The following is a 17768-nucleotide window of genomic DNA, read 5'->3' as shown; positions in this document are numbered from 1 at the left end:
ATCAATCCAAACAAAATCCAATTAAAAAAAATTATAATAAAAATGGATGAACTACTTTTATAAGTCAGGATTATATATCATGAGAAATTAATTTCTGCATTTCATATGAATGAATGTAAAAATCAAATTATAAAATCTTGCAAAGTTAGGAATTATGAGACAAATTGATGCTTTTAGATAAAGAAAGCAAAAAAACCTGTGCAAAATGTTTGATGCATTAACAAACAAAATGAAATCATATTTTGGTGCATTGAAAGAACATTAGAAAAAATAGGGGTGAGCATGCAAACAATGAAACAGTATGTAGCAAAAGATGTTAAATTTGGGGGCAAAGGTGGGGGTGAGAAAGAGTGAATCTAAAATATCATGCAAACAAGCATAAAAAGGAGGGTTAAGTGCCCCTTGTCTCCCTTCAGAAATTTACACCAATTTCAGCACTTAATATTACAGAAGGAACTCTATAACTCTACACTTCCTACTCCCAAATATCATAAAAAACATGAAAGTATCATTGCTAACATCTATAAAAAATCTAAACAGATTTTGTTTGAATTTTTGAATTTAAGATATCCTTGTATCAAACACTTGTTTACTTTATTTGAAATGAAACAATTAAATTAGAATTATTCTTGAATTTGACAAACAGCTCATCAACAACTCCTTGACCAAAGAAGGTGTTCTCGTTTGAAATGATATACTGATAGGTCACGTTCGAAAAGATCTTCACATAGTTATTGGTCTAATATTGTATTTAGACTTAAAGACATTACATGAAAGCCAACATGTGGTGCTGTGCTGCGTTAAACGTTTGTAGTTTTACTGTGAAATGAATTGGTCACCCAGTCCAGTCACATCAAAGCTTTCTCTCAATCAGCCATGACAAGAAACATTCACACTGGAACATCACAATCACAAACAATGGAATAGTTAGCACATTCTTGAGGACGATTCAGCTTTCGGATTCATTTGCCATTTTCATGATGTAATCCAACTGAATGGAGACCCAATTTGAAGTACTCCAATACTGATAATTCCTTGACAAATAACTGTATTTTAACAACTAGCATTGGAGTAGCATGAGTATTTTTTTAATTTTTATTCATGGAAAAGTCATTTATTCCCTCACAATTGGCATATAGTAATTTGCATTTAGGAATTAAAATCCTTATCTTTTAGATAATTCACAAAGATGTCTCCACTTATTGATTTTGAAAATGAAAAAGGCACCTTTTCGCTCATTTGTTGTGTAAAACAGGGAAGCATGTTATGGTCCACTTATCAGTTTAAGCATTATGAGGGTTTCATGGCATACACACAAATACACACCACACCAACCCACACACACAAATCACTGCACTTGGAAAGACAAGTAGCATTATGTGATGGAATAACAGGAATTCGGAAAGGATATTTCTAAAGGAAAGGTATTGTATTTTGTGGAACTACTAACTGAAGTTCACTCAGTTTACATCTTCTGCTGATTGCTGAAGTAGAAACGTCTCAAATTTCACAGTTTTTAACTGGCACTACATATGCAAATCTCAAAGACTAAAAATGCTTTTGGCAGGGCAGAAATTAATTAAAGTAAAGATATCATTACCCTTTTTTAAATGACTTTAATACAAATTTGTAAAAACTTTTTTTTTTTTGGGGGGGGGGGGTTTGTATGAGTGACACAAACCTAATTTCCTACATGTGAAAGAAAATTAAAGCATCAAAACTCAATTTAGTTTTCTTCAAATAACGGGCGGTTCAACACACAATTCATGAACATATCTATAGAACATGAGAATAAAATACCCTCACAACCTTAAGAGCCAATCTTTTCTAAAGTTTGTAATGCTGGTCTAATGCAGCTGCTATTTAAACCAACTGATGACCTATGATTTAAGCTTCCTTTTATCTGTTTCCAATAACGATGATGAGTGATATTTAGCCCAGTTATTCAATTACGAACTATGACAAACTGATGTCACGTACATGTGTCATGTGCATTTAATTTAAGCAAAGAGTACATTCTGTTACTGAAACTTCTTTCTGTTTGATTACCATTCGTATTCTCTGTTTGCATCCAAAAATGTTTCATTCAATTTTTATGCTAAAATTTCTTTTCATCTTGTTACAACCATTTTCTCTGTCCGTAGGACAAATTATAATAAAATCTGAGCCAAGATCTTCCTCTAAAAAAAGAAAATACATGCATATATAAAATCTTTGAAATTTATTTTAAAATGTTTCGTAAAAGGGTTGTTTCGAGAGTTGAATAGAAAAATCAGTAGATATGAAATTATCCATTAATGTATTTCAATTTTTGTTAATAATAGCTGATACAGTGTCATCCTATGTCAGAAGACTCTAGTGTACTTCACATCTAGAACGAGACTTCCACAGAATAAGAAATAGAGAAAGAAAGAGAAGGAACAACCAACATATTTTAAAACAAGCACTAGACTTAATAGTCATGGGTTTAAACCTGTTCATTGTAGAGCATATTTTCACTAACACACCATCACACACACCACATACAAAACACAGAAACAAACAAAAACATAATAACCCGTCATTTAATTAAAATGTATCTAAGTAAAGTGAGGTGAAGTAGTTCCGCAGAGAATGACAAAATCACAAGAATGCAAATATTAAAAAAATCTCATTTCTTTTTGTTATATTTTCCTGGGTTCCAAATGAAATATGGATCAAAACAAATAGTAAATGCTTTCATAAAGTTACATACTTGTTCTTGTTCTTGTCCTATATTAAGAAGGAGAAATATACTTGAATAAGTAAATGTAACTGACCAATATCTATTTTTTTATATTTTATCAAGCCAAAATTAATTTCCATCATTGTGGTTTATACATATTTTGTTTCTTTATAAAGCTTTAAGTTCTTTATTCCTAATAAACCCAAATGGAAGACATTCTTGTAATATCATTCTCTGATTTGACGAAAGCTAGAATGGATCTGAAATGGAGAATAGGATATAAATATACAGATGTATATATATCATACGCATATTTCAGGCAAGTACTTCTTTCTACATTTTATGCATATTTTTCAAACTTTACTGTAGTATTCTTCTATTCCCTGTTCTTCAGGTACTATGTGAAAAATTGTTTATGGTTCCCCCAAATATCATAATGTAAAATAATTAATGAATAGTACACATATATCTTTGTATACAGAATATATATAATATGAACATTAAAACGCAAAGATTTATGGATATATCTGTGATAGGACCATTCCAAGATTATAATATAATAATTCTGAGCACATCAACAACAAAAAATGTCCATGTGCTAACTGAAGTACAATAGTGTTTCCATTTTCAAATCCATTCCTCGCTCAAGGGGTCTGTTGCAGGAAGTGTTAAAAGTGCAATAGAAAATAGATAAATGGCAAGTTAATAATGCACAATCCTGATTGGTAGCCAATCAAGTTGGGCTTTATTTTCTTTGAGTTGCGTTTGATTGCAATCCTTTCTACAACAGACTCCAGGTCAAATAACTATTGAGAGTCGTAAATCAAGGGGGCTAATTGTGGGCTTGAGGAAAAGAGTGGGGTGTAAAGAGAAAGAAGAAGGGGGCGTTCAGTAAAAGGACCAACTGAGCTATATAACTATAACAGAGACGACAAGACAAAGTCAATCACCTCTGTAGATCTAGCGTAGTTTGTTGTAGACTTGCTGGAGGATACAGCATCCTCGTTATAGTAGCTACCTTCCACCGTATCTCTCTCTCCTCTCACGTCCTGGCCGGGGGCTAAGGATGGGGGTTCTTCATCGTCGAGGGAGTTATCAAACTTCTGGTACTGACCAAGATGGCCGCCGCTATTCTTCCTATTGTTTCGCGCAGTGCGTCTGAGGACATCACTACCGTCGGGAGGGATACCCTCATCCTCCTCCGGTATGATGTCCTGCTGTGGCGGTCTAGTGTCTATTAAGGCGTCATCATGTCGGTACGATCGTCGTCTGGAAGACTGTTCTGCAGAGTGTCTGCGTTGGTCTCTTCTGTCGTCTCCTACAGGGTAACCACTACCAGGAGGTCGATGGCCTCTACCTTGGAAGTCGGGCATGCTAGATGAAGCAATAGAATGGCGTTGTCTAGGTGGGCGCCCATCATCAAAGGCAGGCATACTATGGGAACCAGAAATAGGAGGTGCTGGCAGGGAACCATGTCTTGGACGTTGCCTGGGAGCACCCGTTCTCCTCTCTCTATCATAGGGTTGGCCATCTCGAGGTTTGCCATCTCGAGGTTGGCCATCTCTAGTCACTTGACTTTGATCTGTGGGATCCTTCCTATGTTGTGCCCGGATATCGCTACCCCTTTTTAGAATGGCATCTATAGCTTTATTCCCAGTGCCTCCGTGTCCGTCGTAACTACCCGAGCGGCCACTGAGCCCGCCTTGGCTCATTGACTGCGAGGGTCTGCCACGAGGACGTTCCATTTGTTCAAAATTGTCCCCAGGAGGTATGGAGTGTCGCTTTTCTCTCCTTTCATTCTCACGGTCAGGGTAATGTCTTCTTTCGTCGCTGTAGTGATCCCGGTCTGAGAAAGGCACTTCATCGCTACTGATAGCAACGGAATGCTTAACCCGGGGTCTAGACCTCTCGCGATCCCTCCCGGTCCCTCCCCTGGCCAGGCTGTAATCGGATTGAGAGTACGGTGTATTGCCACCTGTCGTGTTGTTTGAATACTGTATGGCATGCTTGTCCATCGAATGCTTTTAATGTTATGAGATTTGTCATCAGAGAAGGCAAAATAAAACAAATGATAACGATAAGAACTCATAAATAAAAACAAATCAAAACAGAAATCAATGAATTAAAATAAAGAAACTTCTCGGGGGAATTGAAAATAAAATAAATAAAAATTAAAGTATTCTGAGATTTCAGGCACAATACTTTAAAGCTGCCAAACACAGATACAAGTGCAGATGAAAGCGATGAAATAACAGACAGCTAGTGCTGTCCGTTAGCATGAGTTTAGCTATGTCAATCAATGATATTATCTCATGGAAATCTTTATCATGCAGACAATGTGCTGAGTGAATACCGTACAACATACTTCATATCACAAATATATCCAGTTACTTTATAATGACAATAATTTATTTAATTTATAAATTTACTATTGTATTTTACTTTCTGGGGAAATAATATATATTTCTAATGGGAATATCTTATATCAGTGACATAAAAGTACATAATCACATGAATATCTCTGATATATATACAAAATTACAAAAATGGGAATGACATATTATCTTGGATAAAACAAATTAAAAGCAAGTGTGAGAGTCAAATTATTATTGTGAATACATAAAGATATTACAGCAAATTAAATTAACAATCACTTTAAGGGTTTTCATGCATTTTTTTAATAGTTTAAATGAAATGTTTGTTTAATACAGTAAAGTGTTCAAAAGGGCCTCAAATTCAAATGAATGGAAAATTCTTGCATGAAGAAATGTTTTTTATTGAACATCAGAGACCTGTGTGTCTCACGTTGGGTAGTCGCAAAACTCTGTTATTAGAAGCATGCAGTTTTGATTATCACACTAAAATCATATATGCAGAGGGAGATGATAAGTGAAACTGAGGATATACTGCAATATTAAAACCTGGTAAAATTACATGACCTAAATGATGAATATTATTAGGTTTGCCTGACATACTGCCAGTGACCAAAAGAGATGGCCTGCTTACCCTTTCCCTGCGATCCACCGAACCTCCTTTCCCCCTCTCATCACGATCTCGATACCGGATGTCTGACATTTCAATTGCCTGAAATAAGAAAAGCGAGAGAAAGACGTTCATTTCTCTTTTATTAAAGTTCACCACCAGCTACCGCAAAGTTAGTCTGCAAGCACAGACCCTTGATTTTTGCAAATCGCATAGTGCATAATGTAGAGTTTGAAGTAGCAAGACTAGATTGACTATGTACTGTGGCTGCCTCGACAAAAGTCTTATTTGATAGAGACAGAGGCCCGTATTCTGAAGTCAGGTTTAACTTAGACCACGGTCTAACTCTGTGCTAAAATTATGGAGAGCCAAAAACTCGGTTTATATTGTATATCTCTTATGTTTACTATTTTGTTTCCTGTTGCTTTCATAATGAAGAAAAAATACTTCAGTTATCATTCCCAGACAATTATGACCAATTTGAGTGTCAGATGAGTTAATAAATTGAATGTTTACTGTTAAGGATGTGTGCCCCAATTGGTTCTCCATAGTTAATCCACAACTTTAAACCAGGGTTTAATTTAAACCAGAGTTCAGAATACGGCCCAGAGAGTTTGGAGTCTAGTCTTCACTCTAGACACGGTATGATTGGTTAACGAGTCAAATTTGAGTCTCTTCTTGCAGACTACTGAGAGTCTATCATTTTTTTAATGAACTTACCCTGTCTCTTGCTACTCAAAAATAAAATGGAATAAAACACAGTGAAAATTCATTTTTCAGATGTGATACATTTTTTTTCTTCACACAGTGGGGTGGTCCAGAGGATAATTCACTGGAAGGTCCAGTGATGTTGTCTTGATGCTGTCTTCCTTTCTAATTTTCATAAAATATATGAATGTTCATGCAGTAAATGAAATGCCATCAACTCACGATAAAAAACAGACTGCAACACTAAAGTGAATGAAATGTGCATTCAAACACATGGAAATATCAAGATGTATGACAGATTTCTGAAATAAAATGTTAGTGGTGTCAACGTTGTTCAGTGATGCTGTTAATGTGAAAACCCTTGCATAAATACATGTATACAAAAAATACACTTTATCATTAGGAGTCAAAATTTGTATGTGCATCATTATTTCATAACATTCCAACAGACTGCATACCACAACTCTATCGATTAAGTTTAGGATCAGAAACACTTGTTAACTCAACATAGAGTTCATAAGAACTGTAGGCCTTGGGGTGTGCCATGGTATATACCAATGATTTTCACCGACTGTTCTGCTCTGAATCAATCATATGCAAGGATTTCAGTAGCCTGTAACAAATATTCAAAATTACAGAGATGTTCATTTCATGAAGTGCTCCCCAGTATTAAAAGTTCTTAAGCCTGGGTACCATGTCATAAAGACTTGTTAAATGTACAATTTCTGTTACAAGTTTACTATCAGCCAATCAGATTGATGGATTTCAGTAGCTTTAAACTGTTACTGCAAATCTGATATTGGAACAAGTTTTGAAATTGATTCATTGATTCATGAAACCCTGATACATCGTTGGAAGTAATATCTAATGGTGGTTGCATGAGTAGGGAATAATAACAACATGAATAAAAGGCAATCCAGAGGTCACTCAAGTTACATCACCATAGCGATGGGCAATAGAGACAAAGAAATTGACAAATTACGAGAGATACGAAGGAAAGGAGGAATTAATTGTCCTCTCTATCAATACCAGTCCATAAAAGGGAATGATTAATTTATGGCTGTGTCCAGACAATGGTTATAAAGGCAGGGCTATGGCACGCTTTGATTATTATCATGACTGGTCGTTGCATGCGATCCTGACATTTATAACTTCCTTTCGATCAGATACAGAAGGGACGGAGCCCAGAGGGGGGGAACCAGGGAGGACATAGTCTGAACCGATCAGACCAGACTACAATGGCGGATGCAGTGTCAAGACCTTGACTTTGTCCACAGACCAAGGCCCTCGGAAGCTTCAAACAATACCCAGGTCTAAGAGTCGAGATTGCAGCCTCCTTTCACACCCGCCTGATCGCAAAAATACCACAAAATTACTAGAAACTGTTTGGGATTTCAAAATACCAAATAACTTTGCATTTACACCCAACCAAAATAACCAATATCAGATAAAGTACCCATAGCCCTGAGCAAGGAACAAGCTAGAATTGAGCAATTCTTTACATACACATATGTTGGGCACTGTTCTCGCTTAAAAGCTATGTATTTGTAATATGCTTTCTCACTTGGAAATTAATTTCAATTTTTTTTTATAATTAAGCAACTAATATTTACTTTCAGGGATATTATGAGTAACACTGGCAAAAGACTTAAGTGTTTAGTAGGAACACTTGGCAGGTATGTGACTGACTGGTGATGATGACATTGTTTGATCCCTTGTACTGCTGCCTCATTGTACTGGGATACCTGCCAGACAATAGCTCTAAGGATAGGGGTAATGATAGACTACCTATCAAACTTAGTTAAAGAAATAGGGCGGGTTTGCGAAGGGATCTTGTGTAAAACCTTTGATGAATACAATGCAACGGGGAATGATTAAATGTGAAAGACTGGAGTGAAAAACATGAATGAAGAAGAAATAGAAGAAAAAGAAGAAGAGGAGAAGGAGGAGGAGGAGGAAGAAGAAAAAGAAGAAGAAGAGGAGGAGGCGGAAGAAGAAAAAGAAAATGATGATGATGAAGAGGAAGAAAAAGGAGGAAAAATATAGAAGAGATAGAAGAAAAGTAGGACAAAACTGCAAAAATGGCAATCAAAGAAAAACCAAACACTAAAGAGAAGGAAAGACTAGAAAAAGAAACAAAAGACCAAACAAGATAGCGAGATTGAAAGAACATGTGGAGAGGGAGAGATGGAGAGTTAGGGAGAGCAATAAGGTGGAAAAACAGATAAACAGTATGATGAAAACACAATTAGAACAAAATGATTGATGACTTAGAAAGAGTTCAGAAAAATAAATGTTGTATTCATTACCGTGACAACAAAGATGGGTTTAAACCAAGAGCTAGGATCGAAGCAGTCATAACAAATACAACTATGATATCTAAATGAGAAAAACAAGTAATGCGTGCAAAAAACAATCCCAAATTCACATGAAAAAATACTATAATCAGGATGAGAGTGAGGAAGACGGGTTTCCTCGTTGATGATCTGTGTGTTGTTTGCTTCTATCCACCTGCCGCAATGGTTTCCGTTACGTGCTCACAACACACCCCCTCGTTACACTCTACATCACCCCTAACAGGTAGTGATTAGGATACACACAAACATACAAGTGGTCAATGAATATTTATGATGTCATGAATATGCATGTTAGTACAACTACGAAGTCTATTAATTCTGTGTTAAAATGACTTTTTTTTAAATAAACTCTTTCTATGCTCCCACACATGTGACATTAGCAAGTAACAAGTAAGATTATGTAAGAACAAAAAACATTACCCCCAAAAAAAAAATTTAAAAAAAAACCGAGGAAAAGAACAAAAATATATGAAAGACATACTCCCATGGAACTGTTATTCACATTATTTTTTTTCATAAATGTCACTTGAAATTGTCATTTGTGTATCTATTTTCCTCATCCTCATCCTCAGAAAAGGTAGAGGTATATAATAATAATAATAATCCACTTTTATATAGCGCTTAATACATCGGAACGACATGTCTAAGCGCTTAACAGATATATTATTACCCCGGTAGTCGGATTCAATCGGTCATTCCCGCACACAATGTGTGCACATCCTCCACTCCCTGGGGAGTATTCCAGTCAGTCGCCGGTGAGGCGCACACAGTACTGGACAAGCTACAATGACTTTCACATCCAACCGGGTATCCATTTAGCACCTGGGCCTAGAGTGGCAAACTGAGGATTGCCAAAGGACGCCAGACCGTGGTGGGATTCGAACACACGACCCTCTGTTTACAAGGCGAGAGTCAGAACCACTACACCACGGCTCCTCCACGTAGATACATGTATGTGTAGATGACTTCGGTCATGCAACAACACAACAACTCACTATTTTCCATAGACCAAACTGTCTTGCAGCAGTTGAGCAACCCCTCATGTGGTACAATCAATGACATTTTCTTTTGTTTTCATTAAGGTGAAACATGAATGTGTCATTGAAAGAAAATCATGCATAAATTTCCCATTCTACTGTTTTAAAATCAAATCATTCACCCCAAATGCGACATTTATTCATATCTCTTTCTTTAAGAATTGAACGCCTCATAAACACCAAACCCTAATCCCCTTGATGCGCTACATCTTTCACTTCATCCGCTCCACGGAAACAAGGAAGAAAACATGTATGAAACTCATCAAAAATGGAGGAAATTTCAACAGAATAAAATATAGAGGAAATGGTATGAATAAAGGAAGGATGTAAACATACATAAGGTAAAGGTGATGATTTTTATGTCACCGGAATAAAAACAGTTGTTTCAACTTGAAAGGACACTCTGAATGTGTCTTTGAAGATTGAGACTTGAATTATGTATTTTCAGAACTTCCGTGAACATGCATTGTGCATGTCAGTTGTCAATGCTAAACAAATTAAAATCATATTTATGAGTATATGCTCATTTCTTGATCATGACAAGCAATTTATAATTGATGTAATGACTGACTTTAATATAAGGCTTGGAATGATAAAAGAATATCAATCATTACAAATGTATTTAATAGAAAAAATTAAAAATAATTGTGCTTTCATTAAGAATATTGCATTAACATTCATAAAAGTAACAGCTAACGATTAGTATTTTAAGTGTATACAGCACTCCTGCTAATCACAATGACGGTTTATTAAATACAGTTTGGTTCATGATTGTTAGCTATTAAACACCTCAGTATAAAAACCACAGCATCTCAAAGAGTCGTGCCCTCAAGCAATTCCTGATAAAAAAAACTTGAAAATGAAGTGTGTCGAAGTTCACAGCTCGCAGTGAAAGGGATGTCGTGTCAATGCAATCTATCTCTGCAATCGTGAAAATGTTTGTAAACTTCACAGCAAAAGGTTAGTAATTATGGTGCGGGGAGAACGCTGTGCTGATCAAGGAATCATCATGCAAACCTGGTCTTCAAACTCTTGCTCTTCCAGAGCGGACGTCCCCTCGATGCCCAGATCGATCTCCTCTTCCTCGTCGTGCTCGAATGACTGATTGTCATACTCCTCGTAAATACTGGTCATGGTCGTCGACTGGGACAACAAGAACTCTTCTTGGTCTACCCCGTTCAGGTCCAGACTCAAGTCTAACAGGCCTAGGTCCGTGTCCCCATTAACTGGGACCATACAGTCATCGGACGGGTCCAAAGGGAGGGTCTGGTTTAGAGTGGGAACAGGTCCAAAAAGGGAGGCATGCATGTTAAGAGTAAAAAAGCATTCCATGAAATGGGTTTAATTAACCCATGATGCAACTTGACTTACATTAACCTCGTGCATCGTGTGTTCCTGTGTGAAAATAGTAAGACACATACACAGATATTGGATAGATTACGCATAGCAAAAGAAAGTATACATGAACGATTAATGAATACATAATAATGATCATAATTTCTCTTTATACTACAAAATTTCACATTATCTCTAATTATTCGTAGGTCAATGTTAGATGAAGAGATTTTACCCCTCTCCGAAAATGAGAGGAGACAGAGGAAGGGGGGGGGGGGTAAGGAGAATAACAAGGATTAAGAAGAGGGAAGTGGTCAGAAAGAGAAATGAAGAGAGAGGTTAAGCAAAATGGACATGAATTCCATATTTGAAATAATGCATTATTTACAGGGCTTCTATCACTGTCATATCCTGTAAAATACGAATAAATTCTGCTAAAAACTTCATCCAGAGCTTTATGACACAAAGCAAAATCAGATGAGGTCAATGCTAACATTGGAATTAGAAGAAATGAAAACCAATGAGGGAACTAAAAGTTCAAATAAATGTCCATACAAAATCACCCCTTTCTACTGAACAAAAACAATAATAGAGAAAAAGAGTTTGTTACAAGCTGGAAGTTCAATCAATGGCATGATCGCCCTTCCCTCGCTTTTTTTCAATCTTCATCTCATTTTTTTTTTCTATTTTGAAATTGTATGTTTGTGTAACCCCTGTCAAGGGAATCACAATTACAGTGACACAATGTACACAAGCCCCCAGTCAATGTCACAACCCTCGCTGACATATTGGCAAGGATGCAACAAAATAGAGATACGATTTCAGCCGATCTGGATGAACTCCCAAGTGCTTTAGGATGAGATTTCTCTCCGCGTTTCCATCAAAATGCTCCTATTTCTCGGCTTTTGGCAAACAAACTGTCATTTTGCTGTCACCTCTGGGAGACGAAGGCTGGTAAATGTTTACAAGGCCCATCAAAGTCAAGATCAGCAAATGATCAAGGAGTATTTGATTTGCCCTTGTTTCAACTTGAGGTGATTGTTTTAATCTACTTTACATGACATGAATGTCAATAGGAGGGACACCTCTTCTGAAATTTGATATGACTCGAAGATAATCAAACAAGTGGCGGGCGGGTATAATGACTACAAGTCAGATGTATCAAGAACATATTCGCTTATCAACATGAATTCTGATATATCCTGTAATACGTGAGAAGTCAATGAGTCAAATAAAGGAAGCATTTTGCTGCTCTGTTAATTGGACCTACATTTATCACGTCAGCCATTTCCCTCAATAAATGGATATCAAATGCGAATATGACAGGCGCGAGTAAACATGGATAAATTCCTAGTTTTGCTGAAATCAAAACAAACCACTCTTTATCATTGCACACTACATCAAAGTGTCAGGATACAATTTACTGACATAACAAACCACTGAAAAGATAGAAAAAGAAACATGATAAAAGAAAATTTTATAAACATTCTTCATCTCTTAATGGGAGTGACGAGAGATAAAAGTACCTTTGAGTGGTAGATGCTTACTTTAAAGGGCAACAATGCTCTTTGCAAAAGGCATGATTGTATGTTGGTTTCAAGCCCTTAGGAAAAAGTGTTATATGTTTATAATTATATATTTGCTAATGTTCTTCAAATCTAATAAATCAATTCTTTCAAAACAATCTTTTAAAATAGATGGAATACATACACTTCAGTCAACTACTTCAAGAAATTTAATTCTCCTTTTAAAGGTGAGACTGTTTTACATTCACAAACAATGGAAAATAGTATTAAAAAAACATTGAATCTTTTTACTTTTTTGGTTGATGTTGATGTTCCTCAACAATAATTCTTGTGACAAAAATAAGAATGAACATGAATCCCATCACTGCCACCAAAATAGAATTGATGAGCAACATTATGGAGCAGCTCTGTAGATTTGTAGATCATTATTCTGAGTAGAACTTGAAGTGTAAACTCAACATTTAAACAACCATCCGCTTAAATTATGTTAGTATGACCAGATATGAACTTAATCTTATATTGCAACGTCTTGTTAAATACAGAGCATTGACAGTGGGTTTTATCCATATCAAACAATGGATCTACTCCACAATCAGACTCCAGGTTCCTGTTTCACAAGACCTCTTTCAATAACAACAAAATGCTTGTACTTTGGCAAAATCTCTCTCAGCCAATCAAAATGCATGACTTTAGAAACTTTAAAAGTAGTTTGTAACTTGTCATTGAATGGGGCCTGTTTTCACGAAATGGGCTGTCAATGCAACATCGGATTCAAGTGCAAGGGTCTGAAGATTCACATAAACATAAACATCCACATGATGGTGGAGGGCGTGACCTAAGGGTGCATCGTCTATTTGACAGTATGTCTCAAGAATACTGTCAGTTACTTTATTTTATGCAATCAATCACAACTTAATTATTTTAACCAATCAGAAGTTTATATATTGGTCACATGTTATTTCAATGGCATATAAACCATTGGTTCTGGAATAAGACCCCAGCTTCACAAGTGAGGGTAATTAAATGCTGATTTGATCATGAACATGCTATACAGTTGCAAAATATTCCTTCCTTGCTACAATATTGTTTAAAATATAATATTACTGGAAACAATGCCCAATAATAATGGTATTAGAATCAAGAATTATGATTTAGATATACATTTTATGATACAAAACTACCTCCAACACAATCTGTACAATAGTAGCTGTTTTACTTACTGTATAATGAGGAATAGCTGTTGAAAGGATTAACTCTATTTTGAGACATTACTTGTGGGTGTATTTTATTAAGATCTAGGTTTATCGAAGCTCAAAGCAATGCATGATGACAAACTTGTGTTGGTGGGAATACAAATATATCTTTTTACATAGTTTCCAGGTCATGCACCTTCTGGCAAAGAGGTTGGATATTTTTCAAAGGAATAATGCTACCTACACTTTGGTAGAAAGAGTCAAGAGCCTGCTATATCAGGCAAACCAACAATAGACACAGATCCATGGTTGTTTTATTTTGACTGGAAGCACCAAGAGTTTACTGGGATTTGAACCCTGATTCTTATGGATCTAAGGCATCTCAATGGGATGTCCACACCTATGTAGCTGTAGAAATTCATCAGTAGCTTTTCAGAGGCAGATTATAATAGTGATGATCGTCCAAAAACTGATCTGCCATATTCTTGATTATTTATCTATTTATTTATTCATTTACTTATTTATCTATCTATCTATCTATTTATTTATTCATTTACTTATTCATATATTCAAATATCTATTTAGTTTCATTCAGCTGTTTATTCATTTATTGAATCATTTTGAGCATTTCTTTATACATAAATGATATCTACATTTTTAATTTATGCATATATTTACTCTCAAACATATAGATTATGGTTTGATCAGCTTAAAGTTGAATTAAGAAGACGATTCCAAATATTGAGATATTTACATTAATAGCAACCTTACAACCCCCCAAACACGAAGAGGTGATTCGACCCCCCATTTTCTTTTTTCTAAATAGTGAATTTGAACGATTTATCCCTACCCATTTTCCCTGAGTTCGCTCATGCAATGCCTACCGAGACGGGTGTTCTTTGACTGTGACGTCACCGGGGGGTATTCGGTCCCGGTGTAGTAAACAAGGCAGTGCCGTTTTGTGTACTATACATGTACGCCTTCATATTTACTTTTGTGTCAAAACTTCATTTTATCGCTTTTGATTTTATGTGAACGATACTGAAAGGAAGTAATAATTATTCAAAGACATATAGTCAATAATATAACCCTACATTGTTAAAACTGTTCTTCTTTGTAGCGATTTTAGACGATTTTAATGCCTTGTTTTCGTTCGGGACTGTGTCCGTGGCGAAACAAGTCACAATGCCATGGAATAAACTGCAGTTAAAATTGTATCTACGAGCCGGAGAACTTGCAAAGAGGAAATGATTACAAGTATATTTATGGCCGTACTATTATTCCTAATATGTAAATTCCCTCAGAATGATACCATAGACCCTAAAGGAATAATTTCAAGGCGAATAATATTAAATTTGATCGAGATCTTCTCACCAGTCGATAACGTAGCAGACGTGTTATTATGACATATTTATCCGCGTGTGACGCGGCTCTTGCAAAAAACACAGTTGGTTGCGGAATTGCTTTGTGCCGACCGGCCGCCCGCTCCGGCTCAGCTAGCTGTCGAGCTACCGTACTATACCGCTGTCTTCAACTCACTTGCGAATTGCGTTTATATGTGTGACGATGACCTCTAGCGTAATTAAATATAGAAAACAACTCGGAAGGCCGAGAAGAATAGTACGTTTGATTCAAGATTGTTCTGTGGAATGAGCTATGAGTGGAAATGATCCAGAGGATATAAAATGGAGTCAAAGACAAAAGGAAAGAAGAAAAAGACGCCAGGGGATCGCTGCATGGTCATGAACTGCGGGTCGACATATACCGGTACCAGACCACTACTGTACAGTACACTCAATGCCTGGGTGTTGTGTGTATTGTATAGGCGTGCAGCGCGCGCAGAGCTGAGCTAGCCGCCGGAATTACTTTCCAGCTACTCACTTGATGGAACATCGTGATAAAATAAATGAGAAATAGTGAAAATATCATTCAATAACTCACTGTTTGCAATCTTACATCATGATTTAAGAGTTCATGATAGTTATTCATACTGTTTTTTATACAGGGAAAGTAAAGATTTGTACATACGATTCCTATTTGTTTGATTTGAGTTGCTTTGAAAAAAAAAAGTAAAATCATCTTTCTCTCTCTGCATAGCATTTCTGTATTATATCCGGACACCTCTTATACTAAATTCCCCCCCCCCCCCCCCCCCCGGTGACGTCACACTCAGAGTGATTTTTCTGTACACTCGTCTCTCGGGCTCTGACAGGTGGCTAATTCCATAGACTTTCAAAGCAAAATATCGAGAAGGCAGAGTATTTTTGTGACATGCTATCTGTTTGAACAACTGATATATACTATATATTGTGTGTGGAACCCATATTTATGGAAACTCACCCCCTTCTTAATTTAACTTTAAATCTATTCAAACACACCAAGGACAGATATGAGAATGATTGAGCAAAGGGCAAATAGAAAGATAGCACCTGAATTTATTGTGCAACTCCTAGGTCTCACTGATCATGACAATTCATAAGGCCAAGTCTGGCAAGCTTCAATACACCTGTATTATGAATTACGGTTGTTTAGAGTCAGATGGAGGGAAGGAGGGGGGGGGGGGGAGAGGTGATCCATCCATATGTAGAAGTAATGGAACACACAGAGACCCCATTCATCGGCCTGATAGCTAGAGAACTGGGTCAGCTGTCAGCTGGGATCCTACAGCAGGGGAAACACATCACAACGATGAGGCAGGGAGTTAGACTGGAGGGAAGTGGTTAGATATATAGATACATATATAGATAGATAGATGGATGGATGGATAGATAGATCAGAAAGATAGGGAAATGGATAGACAGATGGAGAGAGAGAGAGAGAGAGAGAGAGAGAGGGAAAGAGGTAATATAAAAAAGGTCATACAAGATGAGTGAAACAAGAAACATAAAAGAGAATGGATGAAAAGAAAGGAGAGAATCACAAGGAAGGAGAGAAAAAGAGCATGTGAAAGGGAGAGTACAGGTCAAGCAAATGTACAGGTGGAATTATGAAGTCTGGACAAGGATAAAGACCACCATAAAGGAGAAAGCTCACAAGGTGAAAATTAAATTGACTGTGAAAAAATGAAATTTTGTTTATTTGCTACGAGAGATAGCAAGAAAGTTAACATATTTGTAGGTTGCACATCAGAAATAAAGCATGGGACAGAGAGGTATGGTGAGAGATGAAAGAAAGAGACTTCTGAGTTGTAAGTATTCCCAGTAATAGCTCTTTTATGATTTAAGGAAATGCCAATATTATACTAAAATTTGAATACCGTCTCATGATATCATGAAGAAGAAGGTACTTATCTGTATCATCTGCAAAATATCAAATTCAGTAGAAAAACGACAAAATTATAATTGACACAATTGACATGGTCTACATTTTTAGCAACGATTGATTCTAAAATCAGACTATTACATCAAGATAAAAGATACAATATAGGCCCTATGAGAGGAAGCAAGAAGAACTCAAAGATAATAGCACCAAAACATGACTCAAGGATTAATTTTACAGTATCTTAAGCAAAAAAAGACAAAGTATTAAGATCCTGAACAAGAGCAAGTACGTGCAGCAGAGAACGCACTTCCTGACTTGTGATTGCAAGTTCACATGTTCTGCCAAAAAAAACCATTGGCATGAGAATATTTTAAAACTGAATGTACTTTCATGTGAAGGAGGGAAAAATGGTACAAGACCACCAGGATCTCTCCAAGGTCTTCTATCTCTACTACATTAGGGAGTTTCAAACCGCCTTGATCACAAGAATCCCTGTTTGATTATTAGAACATTTTCAGGCTGCAAAATACTCCAGCATTCACATCGCCCCAAAACGTACCCTTCGGGGAAAGTTCCTGAAATTAAGAGCATGTATAGTATGGTCTGATAAGCAGTCAAGGCGTGAGATTCAAAATCGCTAGCTAGGCAGCCATGCACAGCGCCTG

General features: G+C 36.5%; 1 protein-coding gene across 2 annotated transcripts in view; it reads right to left on the bottom strand.

Annotated features, from left to right (window-relative positions):
• The window catches only part of LOC129277777 (serine/arginine repetitive matrix protein 1-like), a 41693-nt gene that overhangs the window by 11739 nt on the left and 12186 nt on the right, over positions 1–17768 (bottom strand). The window contains exons 4-6 of one of the 2 annotated variants that reach the window (XM_064110218.1): positions 11160–11183; positions 5711–5788; positions 3655–4725 (exon numbers count right to left, since the gene is read on the bottom strand). In XM_064110218.1, the coding sequence (XP_063966288.1) occupies positions 3655–4725; positions 5711–5788; positions 11160–11174 (1164 nt within the window). In that variant the 5' untranslated portion in view covers positions 11175–11183. Of the gene's footprint in view, positions 1–3654; positions 4726–5710; positions 5789–10805; positions 11055–11159; positions 11184–17768 lie in introns of both variants that reach the window. The other variant, XM_064110217.1, reaches the window with a different exon arrangement.

Source organism: Lytechinus pictus, chromosome 15 (assembly GCF_037042905.1).
Source record: "Lytechinus pictus isolate F3 Inbred chromosome 15, Lp3.0, whole genome shotgun sequence".
Taxonomy (NCBI): domain Eukaryota; kingdom Metazoa; phylum Echinodermata; class Echinoidea; order Temnopleuroida; family Toxopneustidae; genus Lytechinus; species Lytechinus pictus.
The sequence above is the reverse complement of the archived record's forward strand: the minus strand, read 5'-3'. Positions and strand labels throughout refer to the sequence as shown.